We start from the raw sequence: 18,960 nt of genomic DNA on the forward strand, positions 1-18,960 counted from the left end.
CTTGTTTTCCATATTTCCAGGACCTCTTCAATGTGATCCATTTGAAGTAAAATATATTTAACGATGAAGATGGTTGTGAGATCTATTGCTGGGGAAGTTTTGTCATAAAATATTGAGTGACAAGTAAAATTACTGTCCACTGCTGGTGACATGTCCAGAAAAGGAATTATTTTCTCATCAAAACTTACAAGTGGATTTGTGGTTTGTAAGAGCATGGGCTTACCCAGGGAATAGGGCTGTGAATCGATTCTTCACCTGGGCTGCCTGGCTTTTGGTCTCGATAAGGCTGCTGCTTCCCCCAGCTGCCTCTGGGGAGCCATGCAACATAGATTGGAGTTGCTAGGTGCAACCATGAAAGAGACTCTGTTGTTTAAAACTGTCACTCTGGAGACCAGAGAATGGAGAGCAACCATAAGTCAGTAAACCTAAATTTAACCTTCCACAAACTAAAGGTGAGAGACAGCCTGGGATATAGTTATGAAGAATGAAAGGCCCTGGTTTTGACAAGCCATGATGTGCAAGCATTAGGCTGGGTTGAGAGAGTGACATGCGCGGAAAAGGAGGCTTCATCCTCAGTTGCCAGAAAACAAGTCTCGTCAACTGGGATTACCCTGGGGTGGAACACCCTGAACCTAGTCTCTGGGGCAGACACAGCTCCAGAGCCACGTGCCAATATTGATTATGCATTTTGTCATCGTTGCAGTCTTTTCCTTTTCCTTTTCTTTTCTCCCTATGTTCACCTGTTTGTTTGTTTTTTTCTTAATTCTTGTGTCTGTTTTGTTTTCAAGAGAAAAAAATTTTTTTTTTTTGTGTATCCTTGGCTGTCCTGGCACTTGCTCTGTAGACCCAGAAAAAGACTGAAATTTTGAAACAACAACAATAACAAAAAACCAAATAGAAATAAAAAATTCAGTGAATCAAAAGAAAAGCACAATGGAAAGCATCACAAATAGTCTTGACTAAGCTACAGAAAGTTTAACAAAGATGGAGACAAGGTCAAGGAAATGGTACATTAAAAAACCAACAAAGAAAAAAAAGTTACCTGACCACATCATTCAAGAGCTATGGAATATACTTAAGAAATCAAATCTAAGAATCTGTGGAATAGAAGAAGGAATTGAGATAAAAACTAACGGCATAGAAAATCTAATCAACAAAATTATAATATAATGTCTCCTATATCTAAAGTTCTAAAGAGTTCTAAAGAGATAGAACTCAAAATAGAAGCATTTAAAACCCCAATACACATGACCAGATAAGAAGCTCTGTCACATATTATAAAGAAAATATCAAAACACAAAGAAAAAATATTAAAAGTTGTAAAGGATAAAAGCTAATCCATTTACAAAGTCAAAACATCAAATAAGAGGAATCTTTTGTAATCAGCACTAAAAGCCAAAAAAAAAAAAAAAAAAAACCAAAAAGAAATGATGTATTTTAATCTCTGAAAGTAAATCCTGCCAACTAAGATGGCTGTACTCAGCAAATATCTTTTAAAGCTAATGAAAACAAGGATGCTATAAATAAGTATAATCTGAGGCAGTTTGTGATCACCAAGCAAGCACTAAAGATGTTTAAAAGAATGCTACATACAGGGGTTGTGCAGAGAAAAGGACAGTCTCAATCTGAAGAGCACAGGATAGAATAAATTTTGGAGTACGGTAGATGAACAAAAGACAGCTAGAAAGAAATCCATCATATTTGACACAGTAAATCATCAACTTCTAATATTAATAAGAAAGCAAAAATTAATCTAAAGCACGTGGAAGAACAACCAATAAAATTATAGATAGAAATTAGTAAACCTCTCTTATTAAGTAAACTTAAATGTAATGACCTCAAGTCACCAATAAATTGATGTAGACTAGCTGAATGAATAAAAAAAATGTGTGATCTATGGGTTATAGAGATGGTTCAGCTGTAAAGATGCAAAGGGCTCTACCAGAAGACTGAAGTTCAGTTCCCAGCACTCATGTCATGTGGCTTACAACCACTTATAACTCTAGTTTCAGGGGATCTGATACCTTCTTTTGATTTCTGTGGGTGCCTTCAGTCATGTACACACACACACACACACACACTTTAAAAATAAAATAAGAATTTTAATAAAACACAAGATCTAGCTATCTATTGCCTCTAAGAAACAAATCTCATTGGCAAAGACACCCACAGACTGACAGTCAAAAGATGAAAGTAAATCTGTCAAGTGAATAGAAGCTGAAAATAGGCTGGCATAGCTATTTTTAAATCTGATAAAGTATACTTTGAATCAAAATTAGTCAGGAAAGAAAGTCACTAATAAAAATAACAATTTAGAAATAAAGAAAAATAATTGTAAAGATATATGTATCAAACATTGATGATTCTGGTTTGATAAAGTGTACACTATTGGGAATAATATGTCAGGTAGTTCTGATAAAAGTAGTGGATGATTTAAATACATCACTCTCATTTTTAGATAGTTCGTATCAACTAAAATCCAAAAAAGAAACTTCAGGGTTAAACTGTGCCATAAATATTGAAATTAACAGATAACTCCAGAATATTCTATTTTGCCTATACTAAATGCCCTTCTCAGCAACTGTAGAAATTTCTCTAAAACAGACAACATTTCAGACTACAAAGAAAAGTCTTATAAAATACAAAAGAATCAAAATAACTTCTGGCATCTCTCATCAGATCATATTAGAGTAAAATTTGAAGGAAATAGTAAGAGAAACTGCACAAATACAAGAAGCATGAACAATACAAACTATTGACTGGCTAGTGGATCTTTAATAAAACCAGGGAGGAAAAATTTAAACCCTCCAAAATCCAACAAATATTAGACACATCTTACTAAAAGTGTTTGGAATGCAAGTCTGTTCTGAGTGGAAAGTGTGTGGTTTTGAGTGCTTACCTTAAGAAGCCAATGACTGGATAGCTGTATGACTCAGCTGGTACCAGCACATGTGCTTGCTGCATAAACCCGATACCTGAGTTTGAACCTTTGATCCCATGGTAGAAGTAGAGTCCTGAAGTTAGAAAGTTGTCCTCTGACCTCCATATATGCATAAGGCATGTTTACACACACACACACACACACACACTCACATGGAAAGAGGGAGAGAAAGAGAGAGAGAGAGAGAGAGAGAGATGCATGTGTGTCTCTAAAATAAGTAAATAAATACATTTTTAAAATTCAGAGGTATCTCAAACAAATAACCTAATGATGCACCTTAGAAAAATAATACAAGACAAATTAAAAGCAGTGGAAATTAATAGATAATAAGTATCAGGGCAGAAATTGATGAAATGGAGACTCAAACAACAATACATAAATTCAAAGAGCCACTTATTTGAAGGAAAAAAAAACACCTAGCCAAATTAGCCAAAAGGAAGGATGGAAAGTCTCAAATTAATAAAATAAGAGATGAGTAAAGGGAGGTTACAATACATTCTAATTGCATCATTCTAATTCTAATGATCATTAAGCGATACTTTAAGAATCTGTATTCCCTTAAACTAGAAAAATCCAGCATAAATAGATTCCTAGATGCATATGATCTACCAAAACCGAATGAAGAGAATCTAAACAACCTAAATAGATTCATAAACAGGTAGCAGTATTGAAATAGTAACAAATCTCTCCCAACAGAGGAAAACCCAGGACCACTGAAAAATTCTACCAAACTTCTAAAGAAGAGCTAACCCCAACATTCCTTTAATTGTTCCATGGACTAAACAGAGAAGAGACTCCCCTAAACTCTCTCTATGAAACTTGGATTTCACTGATAAGGACATAACAAAAAAATGAAAATTTCCATGCAACTTCCCAATGAACAAAGATACAGAAAGTTTTAACAAAATTCTTGGAGACGCGTTAAGAAGGTAATATACCAAGTTTCTTCCATCCAGGGATGTAAGAATAATAAACTTATAGCAGTCAATAAATGTAGTACAAAACAGAAACAGACTCAAGGAGAGAAATCACATGATTATCTCAATAGATGCAGAAAGGGTTTCTGACAAAGTTCACTATCCCTTTACACGAAAAGTCCGGAGGAAACCAAGACTAGAAGAAACATATGTTGACATAATAAAAACTTGGCACAAGAAACTAATAACCAAAATTGTACTAGCTCAGAGAAAACCTGCAACTATTTTCTCTAAAAATCAGAAACAAGACAAGAGTGCTGATTCTCTCCATTCTTGTTTAATTTATTGCTTAAAATCTTAGTAGGACAAAAAGAGAAATAAAAAGAATACCAATATAAAAAATGAAGTAAAATTACCTCTGTTTGTAGGTGACATTATTCTATACTTAAACTATTCTAAAGATTCCATCAGAAAACTCATAAATTTGAGCAAAATATCAGGATTCAAAATCAACATACAAAACCCTGTAGCATGCTGGAGAGATGGCTCAGTGCTTAAGAGCACTGGCTGAAACCAGGTTCAATTCCTAGCACCCTCATGAAGGCTCACAACCCTCTGGAATTCCATCCCCCAAATGGTCCTCAAAGGCACTTCACACATACAAAATATTAAAAATTAAAAAAAGTCATAGATTTTCTTAATGCCAATAATGAACTTATTAAGAAAGACATGAAGAAAGTGAGAAAATGATACTATTCACAACACCCTTAAACTTATTTGGAAATTAGGTCAGTGAGATGGTTCTAGGGGTAGGACACCTGCTGACAAGCCTGATGACCTGAGTTCATTTCCTAGAACCCCATGGTAGAATAAGAGAAAAAAAATATATCTTCTTACCTCTACGTGTGCTCTACAAATGTACATACAGAATAAATAAATGTAAAAAAGGAGTTTGCACAAGAATGTCATTGATAATGAGAACTTTAAGACAGAAAGATAGTTTTTCTCTGGGATTAGCAGATTCCATATTGTGAAATGGCTATATAACTTAAAGAAATGCCTACTCCTTAATTGTGCTACAGAGCCATAGCAAGCATCATGGCCCCAAACAGACACATATAATAGTGGAATAGAATGGAGGACTACAGATAAACTCCCAAGGCCACAGGCACCTAATCTCTGACAAAGGAATTTTAAAACCCAACATTGGAAAAAAGAGGCAACCAATGTTGCTGCAGCAAGGGGCACATCCGTGTGGAAAGGAGTGAGGAGACTTCTAGCTCTTTCATCTTGTGGAAACGTCAATTTAAAGTGTCTTCATAAGACCTGGAATTGTAACACTGTTAGAGGAAAGCAGGTATGACACATCATGATATAGGCACAGTCTACAGGGCACAAAAAGTGCACAGAAAAACAAACAGACAAACAAGAATTGACAGACCTAGTGGTCTAGTGTCTGGCTGCAGGGAACCAGCAATATCTAGGTTATTAAAATTTTATTGCTTTTATTAGTAATTAGTTTTAAAACATTTTATTGTTGTTGTGGTTAATCAAGTAGGTCCAGTACAAAAGGTTCTTGTGTAAGGAAGTGGCTGTATTATTCACTGACAAGTAGACTTGGAGTAATTTGCAAAGAGGCTTTACTTCATATTGTCACATATGGCATTGATGACCTAAAATAGAAGAACACACACACAGGAGATGGGGGGGCAGAGACTGAGAGACAGAGAGAGATAGAGAGAGAGACAGACAGACAGAGACTACTAAATCTTTAGCAGGTCCCATCTGCAAAAGCAGACAATATGTTTGTCTTGTTCACAGCTGAATTTGAGCACACTAAAGAGGGCATATTCATGTCACCCAGATTCAGTGACTTTTCCGGAAAAAAAAAGTCTTTCAAATATCCTGGGATATTACAAAAATTGGTTTAAAAATATTTGTAGATTAACGACTAACAGACATACCTAACATGTAAATAGACACAGTAATTTATCTTATTTTACACAATGGAAAACTGGGGCAGGAAGAGGTTCAGTGCTTTTTGTTTTATGTTTGTTTGTTTTGCTTGTTTGTTTTTTCACCAGAGATCCCACAGTTAGTAAGGAATAGAACTGAGATTCAAATACAGGCAGTTTGTCTCCACGATCTGTGCTCTGACTAACAAAATGTACTGCCTTAGGGTGCAAAGCAAAGATGTGAAGGATACATTTGCACATATAACATAAAATGCCACTTCCTCATTGAAACTTAGGAAAAATACTCATTGAATATTTTGAAATGGCCATATAAATAGACTACAAAATGAAAATTATGTAAACCAGAAATTCAAATATAGCAAAATAACACCAGTTATAAATAGCAAAGATAATGTGTGAGAACATGACATTAGTTATGATGAAGTTCAAAGAAGAGTAATTATGAAAGGACAGTTTGTAACTGGAAAGCCATAATTTGAAAATATGAAAAAATAATCTATTTTTCTCTAAGCAAATAGTACTCAAAATTGACTCAATGAGAGTCAAAGCAAACAAACAAACAAAAAAAAACAATAACAACTCCAGCAGCCATCAATGCTTTTCAAAAGATAGTAAAAAAAAAAATCTGTCCTTTTAAAATATATCAGGCACAGATAGTTTTTGAGGGTCACCTAAGAAATTCTCAATAAATAGATAATCATATGTTAATAATTTAAATATCTATGGGAGGAACAGGAATGCTAGGAAGATTTTGTTTTGGGTTAGTACAATGCTATATTAAAACTCAATGTGAGATCAGCTATTCCTAACAAACACCAGTTTATTATTAGGAAAGGAGAAAACAACCCTTACATAAGTAAATAACATGAATTCGGCAGTATGCTGGCATGAAAGAACAGACACGGTCACATAGAGTTTGCAGACTGTAACACAGCATTGTCAGAGATAGCAGAGATATTTAAATAAATAGCCATAAACAGCACTCAAGTCATTACAAATCATGGGAACTAAATAGAAACTTGTATGTGAGGTACTATGGAACCACCAACCAATAAAGGCACAGTAGGAAATAATATTTATGTATTTAAAGACCAGTAAAATTGGTAGACGTCTAGTAAGTTTGGTTTTAAAATAAGAAGATAGGGTACTAGAAAATGCCAGCAGAGAATATTAGGAACTCAAAGAGGATTTTCTCAGAACAGTATCAGTTACACACACACAATGACAAGGCAACACTTCGAAACTTTGTGCTGGAACATTGGACATATAAATGAGACAGATAATTTTCAAGGAATATAGAAATTACTAAACTTGACTCAAAGAAGTAGGACATTTTGGGGTATGATAAATAGATGCTACGTGTGCATATATATTTAGAAAAAAAAAAGTAATCTTACATCTGGGAAGAAGACTAGTGGGGAAATGGCGCTACAGGGCTCCGAGGAAGGAGACACCCACTTCCTAAATAGAGCACTCTGCTTTGAATGATATCGAGTAGCCATGAATTGATTTAGTTAAAAGACAGCAAAATTTGTTAGTGATGACTTCATGGGAAGTCATGGGAAGAGGGAGGATGGAATCCGGGAGTATGCCATGTGGGAAACATCACAAATAATCAGATTCTCGTTCCTCTCAATATTGTGGACTGTCATCTCGAAGACACCTAGGAGTTTCTCAAAAAAAAAAAAAAAAAAAAAAAAAAAAAGGCAGGCAGGGCCTTAGGAAGACCAAAATAGACACGAGTTCGAATTTCTAGGAGTGCCAGGCTTTGCAAAGGACCCTTCAAGTCTCCAGACCCCAGTGTCTGCCCTCGCTATGTCATGCTCGCAGGGACAGCAGGGGCTCTCAGACTTCTGCCAAGTTGTTGAGCAAGTCTGGTTTCAACTGGAGCTGAGGGAAAGGGGGCGGGGCAATGGCTCCTTTTCCCACTGCTGCAGGTAGGCACCTCCCCCCCTCTGCCCCCTCCTTCCAGCTTCCTCGCTCACACCCACCCACACAGCCCTCTCCGTTAGCGGCTGGAGAGCCGTTCTTGGGCGCCAGCGGGCAGCAGTGGCTTGTCAGCCCTAGAGCCAGCCAGCAGAAGCCAAGCTGCAGGACCAGGCTGCGCAGGAGCTCTGCGGCCGGCAGCACCAAGCTGGGTAGCGTTCTCACGTTTCTTTAATACTTCTTTCTCTGATTAAACACCTCTTTCCCCTTAGCCGACACAAGTTGGAAGAGCAGAGAGTGGTTCGAATAATTGGCACAGAGGTTTCATTGATGGCCCTTGAAGAAGTTCCGAGCAAGGCATTCATCGGCATCCACGAGGATAGATGGGGCTAGCCCAGCTTCTGGCCCTGCTTCAGATGGCCAGAGCCCTTTGCTCGCTGGCCTGAAGCCGCAGGAGGAGGTGCTGTGGACGTGATGGCACTGTCCAAGTCCTGGACCAACATAGCGTCGCTGGCTACGCAGGTAAGCAAGCACCCCTACTGGGTAAGTGCACCTCAAGGGCTTTCCACTGGTCACCTAGGTGAGACCAGAGGTTCCTCAGAAGTAACTCCGGGTTTTTTAGGCAGGGCAGGAGGCGGGGCTTGTAGGAGAGAGTCTGCTTTTACCACAGGAAATTGTGAGAGACTGAAATAGAAGGATTCAATTTAATATATGTATATATATATATATATATGCGTTAACGTGTGGGGATGAGATGCGTAGGAGACAGGGATTTTTGTAGGAAATGGTTTCAGGTGGGGGCTGGCTGTTAGGCATCTGGGTTTTTACAGGAACTGAGGCGAAGCCTTACATTTTTGCATAAACCTGTGAGGAGTGGGCAATGACAAGATCTGATTCTGAAAATGTGCAAAAAAAACCAAATCGAAAAGTGTATGTGTCTGAGAATTTCTAAGAAATAATGGGAGGAGCATTTATGGCTCTATCTCCCCCGACCCCCCCCCCATATTCGGCCTTCAGGAAGGTGCCCAGCCACACCGATAGCAATGGACGCCCACACACCGGGCGCGGCGGTACCCCAGGTTTCAGCACCTTGGACAGAGGCACCCCGCCCCCATTCCCTCACCCCCGCAGCGTTAAGCCACTGGCTCTGATCAGCTCCTAAGCTGCTACCTCCATCAGTGGTGGGCGGAGACTCCCTGAATTTGGCCAGATAGGGCTCTTGAATGGCAAAGACAAACGTGGAGTTCAGTTTTTTTAATCCGCTTCTAACTGCTTCCCATGACTACAGAAGGAAGGGGCGGAGTGCAAAGATACCCTTCCAAGCTTCCGCAACTGCTGCAGCCGAACCAAGTGGCCTCCTGAGTTTTGGAGGGTGTATTCAAACTTTCCCAAGTACTTGTCATTTATAAAGAGCTTACAGTGTGCCAACACCCAGTGCCAAACGTTCTACATAGATTGTATAATTTTATATACCATGACAGTTCCATTTGCATGATATTTTTATCCCCATTTTTCAGAAGAGAAAAACTGAAGCAAGAGAGACTAAAAAACTTGACCAAGTTTATACAGGCAGAGACTGCTACAGCTGACTGAATCTGAAATTCCACCCCAGCCTGCACACAAGTGGAACCCTAAGTCTGAGCAGAGTTTCCTCTGTGAAACAGCTTTGAACTTGAGGTTTCAGGGGACAGAACAGGGATCACAGTTGTAGCACTGTGCCTTCGGACAAGGTTACTGCATGTGTTTGAATGAATGCTCTGTGTTTGCTGCTGTAGCTCAGTTGGTAGAGTGTATGTACAGCATGGTCAAAGCCCAGAGTAAGACTCTCAGAATCAGTAAAATCAGGCATAGTGGTTGCATGCCTTTAGTCTAAGTATTCTGGAAGGGAAGGCAGGAGGGTCAGAAGTTCAAGGCCATTCTCCTTTACATGTGACTTTGAGGCCACATTGGGATATATGAAAGCCTAGTTCAAAACAAACAAACAAACAAACATGTCTGTAATTTTAGCATGTTTCTCTTCCCTGGCAGAAATTGTGTGTGTGTGTGTGTGTGTGTGTGTGTGAACATCTGTAGAACTTTAGTTGTGGTTGGTGTCATTAGTAAGAAAAGAGCAGGTAGATGGTAAAGCTATAAGGCAGTAATAAACAGTACTATTACTGACTTCAGAGCAGGTCAGGGCTCCGCGAAAACAATGTGAGACGGGCTTAATTCAGTGTAATCATCACGGAGGATTTTAAAAGCAGAACTTTCTGTAGGACATTCTCATACTGCCTGTCATTTGATTCTTATTACAACACTGAGAAGTGTCATTTGGCAAAAGGACACTTGACCTGAATTTGAATTCCTTATGTATCTACCTGGAAACCATTTGTTTGTTTTCTTTTTTCATGAATTTATTTACTTATTCAATTTACATTCCCATCTCTTGCATCTTTGTTTTGCAGTTCTCCTGACAAAGACTGGCACTTCCTTAGGAGCTTGGACTTTGGCAATTTCAGCACTGAAAGTATTTAGGCAGATAGTATTAACATGTGACAAAGAAGTGGGGACTGCATCAGACTCATATTCACTTGCCAGTTTTTTGATTACTTCCTCCTGGCAGGACTGCCTTGCCAGGCCACAGGGAAAAGGAAACTCATTCCTGATAAACTTGATGAAAGGGAGCTCTCTTGATGAAAGGGAAAGGGAGCTCTCATTTTCTTCAGAAAAGGTGAGGGGAGTGGGGGAAGGATGCAGGATGGGATTGGGAAGGGAAGGGGGATGAGACTACAACAAGGATGCAAAGTAAATAAAAAAGAAAAAGTCATGTGACAGGGATGACTTCTAAACTACTTTTGGATCAACTTAATAAATGCATATTAACTATATTCTATTTTGGGTCACAATGAGCTCAAAACAAAATTTAAAGATTCACAAGATACCAGGTTTATTATACTCAGTGGTAGTTAGAAGAAGTAGAGGGAAAACAAGATAAAGCTATAGCTGGAAACAAATGAATACAAAATGTATATTTAAAAGTCCTGCAAGCCCACTCTGGTCAGTAAGAACAAAATTTACCTAAGGCTTTTCAGTAAGGCATCAATAATTGTGAAACCACTCACAAAATGTCTATAGACCTTTCTGTTTTGCATAACGACATCTTTCAGACTATGGAAATATTTGCTTGTGTGATGAATAAGGGAAGATATCTGGAAATTTGATGGACCTGTGACTGAAGAAAGTAGCCATAAAGTAAATGACATTATGACATTACATCTTTACCAAAGTAACTGCTAGTTACATAATTTATGATAGCTCACTTGACTATACGCACCTTAAACTTTACCAAAGACTCTGGATTTATTGTTTTATTTGAGCCTTCTGACAACTTTGAAGAGGTTAGCAATAGGAAGTGAAAAAAAAGGCAAAATAATGGCAAGATGGCCTTTTGCTTTTATATGCAAACCCCTGTCCCTATATAACCCAGATAAGCAACAAATGTATGAATAAGGCTAGTTTTAAGACTATAGAAAATGGCAGCCCCTTCTCATGCTAAACAATGACTAATCCTCCTTAATATATTCAAATCCAATCATTGAAATATCATGTCATGGGCTGAAGAGGTGTCTCAGCAGCTAAGAACACTTGTCTTCCTTGCAGAGGACCTGGGTTCTATCCTACATACCTACAAGTAGCTCACAGCCGTTCCACATCCTCTTCTGACCTCCTTAGGTACCTGGCAAGCACATGCTACACAGACACACATTCAACCAAAATATTCATGCACAGAAAATAAAGTCAACAAATCTAAAAACATTTAAAATGCTGTACCAGTCAAACCAGTCTCTCTCTCTCTATCTAATCTATTTGCAGCCCGATACCAGCCTCCCTCACTCCTCTTCTCCCAGCCCCACCCTCATGCCCCTCCTCTCATCTCCCCCTTTCTTCTCAAAGAAGAGGAGACCCTCGAGACCCTGGCACCTCAAGTCGCAGCAGGACTAAGTACATCCTCTTTCACTGGGGCCTGACAAGGTAGCCCAGCTTGGGGAAAAGGATCTAGAGTCAGAAAGCCCATCATTTTTACTTCCTATTTTTAAATCATGAAGCAATATGACCGTCTGAGCTTAAAAGAAACATAAGACTTGTATAGCTTTATAGACAACAAAATAACAGAAAGACTTCAGGACAAAGATGGTACCTATCTTCCCTCTGTCATGCCAGTCAAACAGCACATGATAGACCGTCTTCCCACCATCAGGTGTTCTTAGCATTCAGTTCATGGGGCACAATAGAAACAAAGCTCAAATGAAAGGAAACTAGGGATTGGTTGAGTCTCACATTGAATTTATCACTGGTCAGTTCTTTCTTGCTGACTTCTTTCCAGCTTCACTCATCCTCAGCCTTTGCACTGTGGTAGCTCCAATTCTCTTCATCTCCTCAAGGCTCTTATGTGGCCTCCCAGATTTCTGATCTGTTCCTACCCTCTCACCAATGATTATGTCACCTTTTCCTTTACAGTTCTCCACTATTTGACATTTCCACATACCAGCATCTACCTTCAGGACAATAGTCTAAAGGGTGTTGCCTATCATACTAGTTAGCTCACTCTATGGATGTCTGTGCCCTTTCACTCCTGACCCTGTACCTCAAATCTCTCTAAATTTCTGGGCTATGCTACCCTTTTCTTTATAAGCCAAGGTGTGATGTTATCCATATTTTGGTTCAAGAAACTTCTATTCCTTTTTTTTTTTCAAGAGCTATCCCAATTATGTGGTTCACTAACAATCCTTTCCTAATCTGTATCCTTAGTTTCTTGTGGTACTCTTCTCTCCCTGCTGTACGTTTGTCTTCTATTCTGGGACGTACTACACCAAACTACCATTGCTTCACATAGAAGTCAAGAAAATGGACTTTGAGGTGAGACTGGCAGATGTGAATTCTGACTCTGCAACCTCCTACTTAGGTGATTTTTAGATAAGTGGCTTTATCTTCCTAATGCTCATTTTAAACTTCAAGTTAAGAAAGAAATAAAATTACTTTCCATCTCATGTTATGGTTGCAGGGACTAAGTGGCAATGCATAAAGACATTGTCATGATTCAGCATATTGCTTGGCACATGGCAAGCACAACATAAAATTATTATTATTACCTTCCTTCTGGATTGTAAATACCTGCGTTCCATAATATCTTTAACATCATTACTGACATAAATATACAGACTATGTTTGATGATGAAGAAATAAATGAATAAGCAGATAGCATTGGTACTTTAGCCAGGACTTAATTATAAGTATCAAAAATTTTAACTCATATAACTAGAGTCAAAAACATACTAATTAATCAAAAGTCTTGTAGAGTTCATTTTCTTATACTCCAAAAGCAAAAGTGAGTAAATAAATAATATAAAATGAAATCAGAAAAAAAGCAAAAAATTTCTCTCCAACTCTTCTCTAAACTTATTCGTCAGTTCACTCAGTCAGTTGCAATTATCTGGGAGGTGGTTGGGGATAGACATGGAAAATGGTATGAACTATATTCAGGAAGTTAGCTAAAGCTCTACCTGACCTTTCTGGAGGAATATCTCAGTCTTTCTCATAAAAACATCTGGGTTCCAAGATGCTTTTATGTTGCAGGGCCTGTGAAGGCTTTTCTCAAAAGTAATGGTGTTATTTTGCCTATTTTATTGGCCAGCTTCTTACACATATACCAGGATAGGAGGATTTTGTATCCATGGTTTACACTTAGCCACAAGTATCAACCTAGGCATCGGATGACTGGGTCAGAGTGTAGATTTTAGTTTAGAATAGTGGTACCTATTCCATTAGGTTCCTGATGGGTTCTGACTTCCTGCATCCTTTGGATTGTCATTCTGTGTAACATTGGGTGGTACCTTGTGCTTTGGTTTGATTTTCCTTGAATACTGATGAGGCTGAGTACTTTTGATAATCACATAAAGCTCATGGGTCATTTGTGTATCCTCTTTTGGAGGAAATGATTTGGAGGAGTTCTTTATATAGTCCAGGTATGAGTCATTGTAATTTTACTCAACTTTCCCTCTTGGATCTTGATTGATTTTTCTCTTGATTACAAAGGAAGTAACATTTGAGCTGATGTTTGGAGGATGATGAATAATTAAAGAAGAGCAGGGAGTCCTTAGAGTTAGAAACAAGAGCAGTTCCAGGAAGGGAAAAAAGTGGGCGTATTTAAGAAACACTGACATTTCAAGGTAGGCAGACTGTGAGAAGAGCTGGCATTGCAGGGATGACTCTGGGAGGTAAGTTGGGGTCAGAGAAAAAAGCTTTCATGATGAAATGAAGAAAAGTGTTTGCATTGGTCAGTGCTTGGAAATTCTGCTTTTGGTCTCCAGGGCACAAAGACCTAGAAGTTTATTGAATATTGAACAATTCAAGACTTTAAAATAGCCACCACAGGTAGCACAGCATTAAGGAGACCATCATAACAGCAGGAGAAAGAGAAAACACATACACACACACACACACACACGAGAGAGAGAGAGAGAGAGAGAGAGAGAGAGAGAGAGAGAGAGAGAGAGAGAAAGGGAGATATAATAAAAACCAACAGGGTATTAAAGGAAAAAAAGATGAGGATGGAAACAGAAATATAAACATGATATATCAATTTTCCGATGTCCTCAGATGACAGCAAATTTTCAGAAACTCTTATAGAAAGATACAAGCACGACTGCAGCAGTTTAGACTCACGGTGTTCAGTGTGTTGTGAGGAATACACCAAAGCAGGAAGATAGAGACAGGGCTGATGGTGCTGTTATTTTTAAAGGAGAGTGCTTCCAGAAGGAGTTGGGATGGATGAATAAAATCTCTTTTTCTTAATGTGGTGGTGATGGTGATGGTGTGTTCATGTGTATGCCTGAGTGTGGAGAGGCCATAGATCAACCTTGGATGTTATTCCTAAAGAAGCATCCATGTTTTCGAATTTTGAGACAAGGTCTCTTACTAGGACCCTAGGTTCACTAATCAGGCCACCAAGCCCCAGAGAAACTTTTCACCAAATTCTTCCCCGTCTCTAGGATTATAAGTGTGTAAACATGCCCATCTTTTTTTTAATGGGTTCTAGGGATTGAATTCAGGTCCTCATGCTTATATGGCACAGACTTTACAGACTAAGCTATCTCTCAGGTACCGGTTTTCTTTTTTACTGCATTAAACTTTTTAAAAGAATGTGCACCTATCTCTCAACTTCAGCCAAGAAAGCTTTGTCTTCTAATTCTATAAAAAACAGAAACTGAGATGCTGTTGCTTTGAGTAGGATAGGAGGACAGAGATCATTGTGGGTTAGATGAAGAGGAAACCATAGGCCACCAGCTCAGTGGGGGCTAGATAGCCAAGGTGTCCATGTGAAGAAGTCATTCTTGTAGACACGAATAACCTAATTGGTACCCATAGGCTGGCCAGGGCATTCATGCTGGCCTGCCCATCCCTCCCTATTTGAAAAATGCATTTTAAGTACACAGTGTGGAAGTTCTGAGTCTATGGACTAGATAAGTCAAATGAAGAGAAAGAAAAACTTGATTGTGACAAACTTTGGTGAAGGAACTTTGGTTTTGTGTGAACAAAAATTCAACACTGTTCTTCATTCTTTGTCATTTATCAGTTCAGCAAGTGAGAAGGATATAGCATGGCATGGCAAGAGCTACTGTGAGTTAGACAAATGAGAATTCTGACATCTGCTGGGAAAATGGGAACTAGAGCCTGGAAAATTATAGTTATAATGACTTTATTTTATGTATTTGTTACTGCTTTATTTCTATGATCATAGTGATACATATTTATTTTAGGAACACAATAACAACAACAAAATGACTCCCTCCCTAGGTAGGCCTATTACCTAAAATAGGGTTCAACAAATCAGTGCATTTTATACTAGCTTTTCAGATGTACAAAATGCTTTTAATGATTTTTTGTGAAGTAGCCTACTCATTATGTGTGAATCACTGCTAAGTGCCAAGGATCCAACAGTGAATAATAAAACATATGAATGTTTATTTCCTAAAGGAACTTAGATTTCACTATTTGTGTTAACTGAGCAGTCAACAAAACCGTATCTTGCATTTTAAAAATAGCTATACTGTGTTCATTATGCTAATTGATTTTCATATGGCCAGGTGGTTTTGTATGTATATGTGCCTGTGTTTTACACGTTTTTAGGCTTATTCATTTTATTTTGTGTGTGTGAGTGTTTTGCCTTCATGTATATATGTGTACCTTCATGTATATATGTGTGTGGTGCCCATGAAGGTCAAAGGTGTTGGGCTCCGGAGACTGGAGTTATGGATTATTGTGAGCCACGATGTGGGTTCTAGAATTCAAATCTGGGTCCTCTGCAAGAGTAACAAATGCTCTTAACCACTGAGACAATGTTCCAGCTAGGTGTTTTATGTACACTATCTGAAGGAATTTTCAGAATAACCCCAGGAGGTAGGTCACTATTATTTTCATCCCCATTTATAGATGAAGAAACTCACTCTTGGGTATTAGATAATTTAGTTCAGGCAACACAACTTGGAATCAGGCTGGGACATGGTCATACCTAGACTTCGACATAGCCATGCTGCATAGAGTAGCAGTAAATTAACACTTTTCCTTCTTCCCTTGCTAGGTCTGATACCCCCTGTGGCTCAGAGATCTTAAGTTACAGCCACCATGATGGATGATGACACTGAGTTGAGGACTGATGGAAACTCTCTCTTAAAAGCCGTGTGGCTTGGGAGGCTTCGGCTGACCAGACTCCTTTTGGAAGGGGGAGCTTACATCAATGAAAGCAACGACAAAGGTGAAACGGCTCTCATGGTGGCCTGCATTACTAAACATGTGGACCAGCAAAGCATTAGCAAGTCTAAGATGGTGAAGTATCTGTTGGACAATAGGGCAGACCCTAATATTCAAGATAAGTCTGGCAAGACTGCACTCATCCACGCTTGCATCAGACGGGCCGGGGGAGAAGTGGTGTCCTTACTGCTAGAGAATGGAGCAGACCCCAGCCTTGAGGATCGAACTGGGGCTTCAGCTCTGGTTTATGCAATAAATGCAGATGACAAGGATGCACTGAAGCATCTCCTTGATGCCTGCAAAGCCAAAGGTAAGGAAGTGATTATTATAACAACAGACAAATCATCTTCCGGCACCAAAACCACCAAGCAGTATCTGAATGTCCCTCCTTCACCCAAAGTGGAAGATAGACAGTCGCCACCACTATGTGCGTCTCCTTCCGACATTGAACTGAAGGCTCCTGGCCTGGGCTCTTCACCCACTGAGAAGGATGATGACTTCTTCACTCTTCATACAGGACACCAAAGTGGCTGTAGTACTTCTAAGGTCCTTAATGAGCCTGGATCACCCACAAGGAAAGTGTCTAGTCTCAAAAGGGCCCGTTTGCCCCAACTGAAGAGGCTCCAGTCTGAACCCTGGGGCTTGATAGCTCCCTCTGTGCTGGCAGCCTCCACACGCCAGGATGAAACCCACGGGACAAGCACAGACAATGAGGTTATCAGGAGCATCAATGACATGTCCTTCCCTAAAAGAGGGCCCCTCTCCAGAGCCAACAGCATTGACAGTAAAGACCCTACTCTCTTCCCCACAGTCCAGGAACAAGTTTTGAAGGTTCCAGCTTCAGCACCAGCTTCCTGGAAAGCAGCTTACGAGAAAGGCCAGGCTTCCCACCCCCGTATGGTCAGGAGAGGAACGCTTCCCGTTGACCAAGAGAAGGGTGGGATGTGTCCACCAGGATCCTCAGCTCTGAAAGATCCAGCATCTCTCAAGCTGTTGGAAAATGACCTCTATGACTTAGATGTACAGTCAGGGGCTGACCCACCCAACTCCATGTCCCTTGAGTCAGGCAAAGGACCTTTAGATAGAAAGAAGCTCAACAGTTCTCACTTGTCCCTTTTCCATGGCTCTCGGGAGTCCCTGGATGCTGTACCCAGCACATCTCCCAGCTCAGTGCGCCGCAGGCCACCTCATCTTCTAGAAAGAAGAGGTTCTGGAACTCTCTTGCTAGACCGCATTGCTCACACGAGGCCTGGCTTTCTGCCCCCTTTAAATGTGAATTTAAACCCACCTATCCCGGATATTAGAGCCAACAGCAAGCCAGCTTCCCCACTTGCTAGTGGCTTAAAATCTATGGTTCCCGTTGCTCCAAATTCACCAAAGAGAGTTGACTTGAGAAGTAAAAAGAAACTCCTTCGAAGGCATTCTATGCAGATCGAACAGATGAAGCAGCTGTCTGACTTTGAAGAGATCATGACCTAGGCCCCATTTAAAACAGTTCCCGCCTCCATCTCTAATCTGTAGAACAAGAAAGGAATCAAGGTTAAGCAACAAAGTCCCACAGCCCCCTTTCACCCGGTCATGGCGTGTGGCAACATCAGAAAACATGGTGACAGAGTGTAGCTTCACTTCTGAGACAAACCCAAGGGTTATTTCAGAGCGCCACTTCTGAGATAACCCCTGGGTGGTGGTGTTGCTGCTGCTGTTGTTTTGCATTCTCAAAAGAGCTCAGATTAATTGGATTTTGGAGAAGTAACAGGAATAAAAAAATATTCTCCTAAGGAAATACACCATTGTAGTTGGAAGGTAACCATGCAAGGGTAAGGGTTGGTATTTTTCTGCCAGAAAAGCAGAGAACATAAATTTAAAATGTGAGATTGTATCTGGACTATGTCATTTGTAATCTGTAAAGTGCCTAAAAAGAAAAGGAAGCTTTCAAAATTTCCTGGAATGTGGAAAAATTAAAAAACACCTCCAAACTGCTATATCTGAACATCTTCTCTAGGGTGAAGGAGAAGCAAAGTGTTCCCGCATAGAGGAGGTTTTGGCATGTGGGTCCCGCCTCTTGCTGTGCTGTGAGCATTGTCAAGAAGAGTAGGGACCATTCAGATTCCCTACTAATATATTTTGTTGACATACTAAATCCTCAAATATCACATCTCTGTGTGTCTGCTCTGGTGTGCCACAGTAGCAGGTGACTCAGTGATGAGCCTATTTCTAGAAAAGAAACCCAAGATACCATACAGGCTCCATGTTGATACTGTGTGGAACACTCTCTTAAAAAAAAACATAATTAATTAAGCTGTACTTGAACATGATGTAACTAACCCAACAGACCTACAAATGTTTCCTAATTATCCTTAAAACAGTTTTGGGAGATTTATGGAAAGCATAATGATAAATGACTATGGGTGTG

General features: G+C 39.6%; 1 protein-coding gene across 3 annotated transcripts; it reads left to right on the top strand.

Annotated features, from left to right (window-relative positions):
• The first annotated feature begins 7,855 nt into the window (after positions 1 to 7,855).
• Ankrd34c (ankyrin repeat domain 34C) lies at positions 7,856 to 18,636 on the top strand. Of its 3 annotated transcripts, XM_060385542.1 has the most exons (4): positions 7,856 to 8,282; positions 10,205 to 10,470; positions 12,549 to 12,656; positions 16,378 to 18,636. In XM_060385542.1, the coding sequence occupies exon 4, from the start codon at positions 16,422 to 16,424 to the stop codon at positions 18,024 to 18,026; it is 1,605 nt and encodes a 534-aa protein (XP_060241525.1). In that variant the 5' UTR covers positions 7,856 to 8,282; positions 10,205 to 10,470; positions 12,549 to 12,656; positions 16,378 to 16,421; the 3' UTR covers positions 18,027 to 18,636. The 3 variants fall into 3 exon arrangements, with proteins under 3 accessions (XP_060241525.1, XP_060241526.1, XP_021494373.1); XM_060385543.1 differs by lacking the exon at positions 10,205 to 10,470; XM_021638698.2 differs by lacking the exons at positions 10,205 to 10,470; positions 12,549 to 12,656.
• The last annotated feature ends 324 nt before the right edge of the window (positions 18,637 to 18,960 follow it).

Source organism: Meriones unguiculatus, chromosome 6 (assembly GCF_030254825.1).
Source record: "Meriones unguiculatus strain TT.TT164.6M chromosome 6, Bangor_MerUng_6.1, whole genome shotgun sequence".
In the NCBI taxonomy this organism is placed as follows: domain Eukaryota; kingdom Metazoa; phylum Chordata; class Mammalia; order Rodentia; family Muridae; genus Meriones; species Meriones unguiculatus.

Bases quoted from the DNA above. Each gene is read 5' to 3' on its own strand.
- Ankrd34c (XM_060385542.1), top strand. From the start codon at position 16,422: ATGATGGATGATGACACTGAGTTGAGGACTGATGGAAACTCTCTCTTA.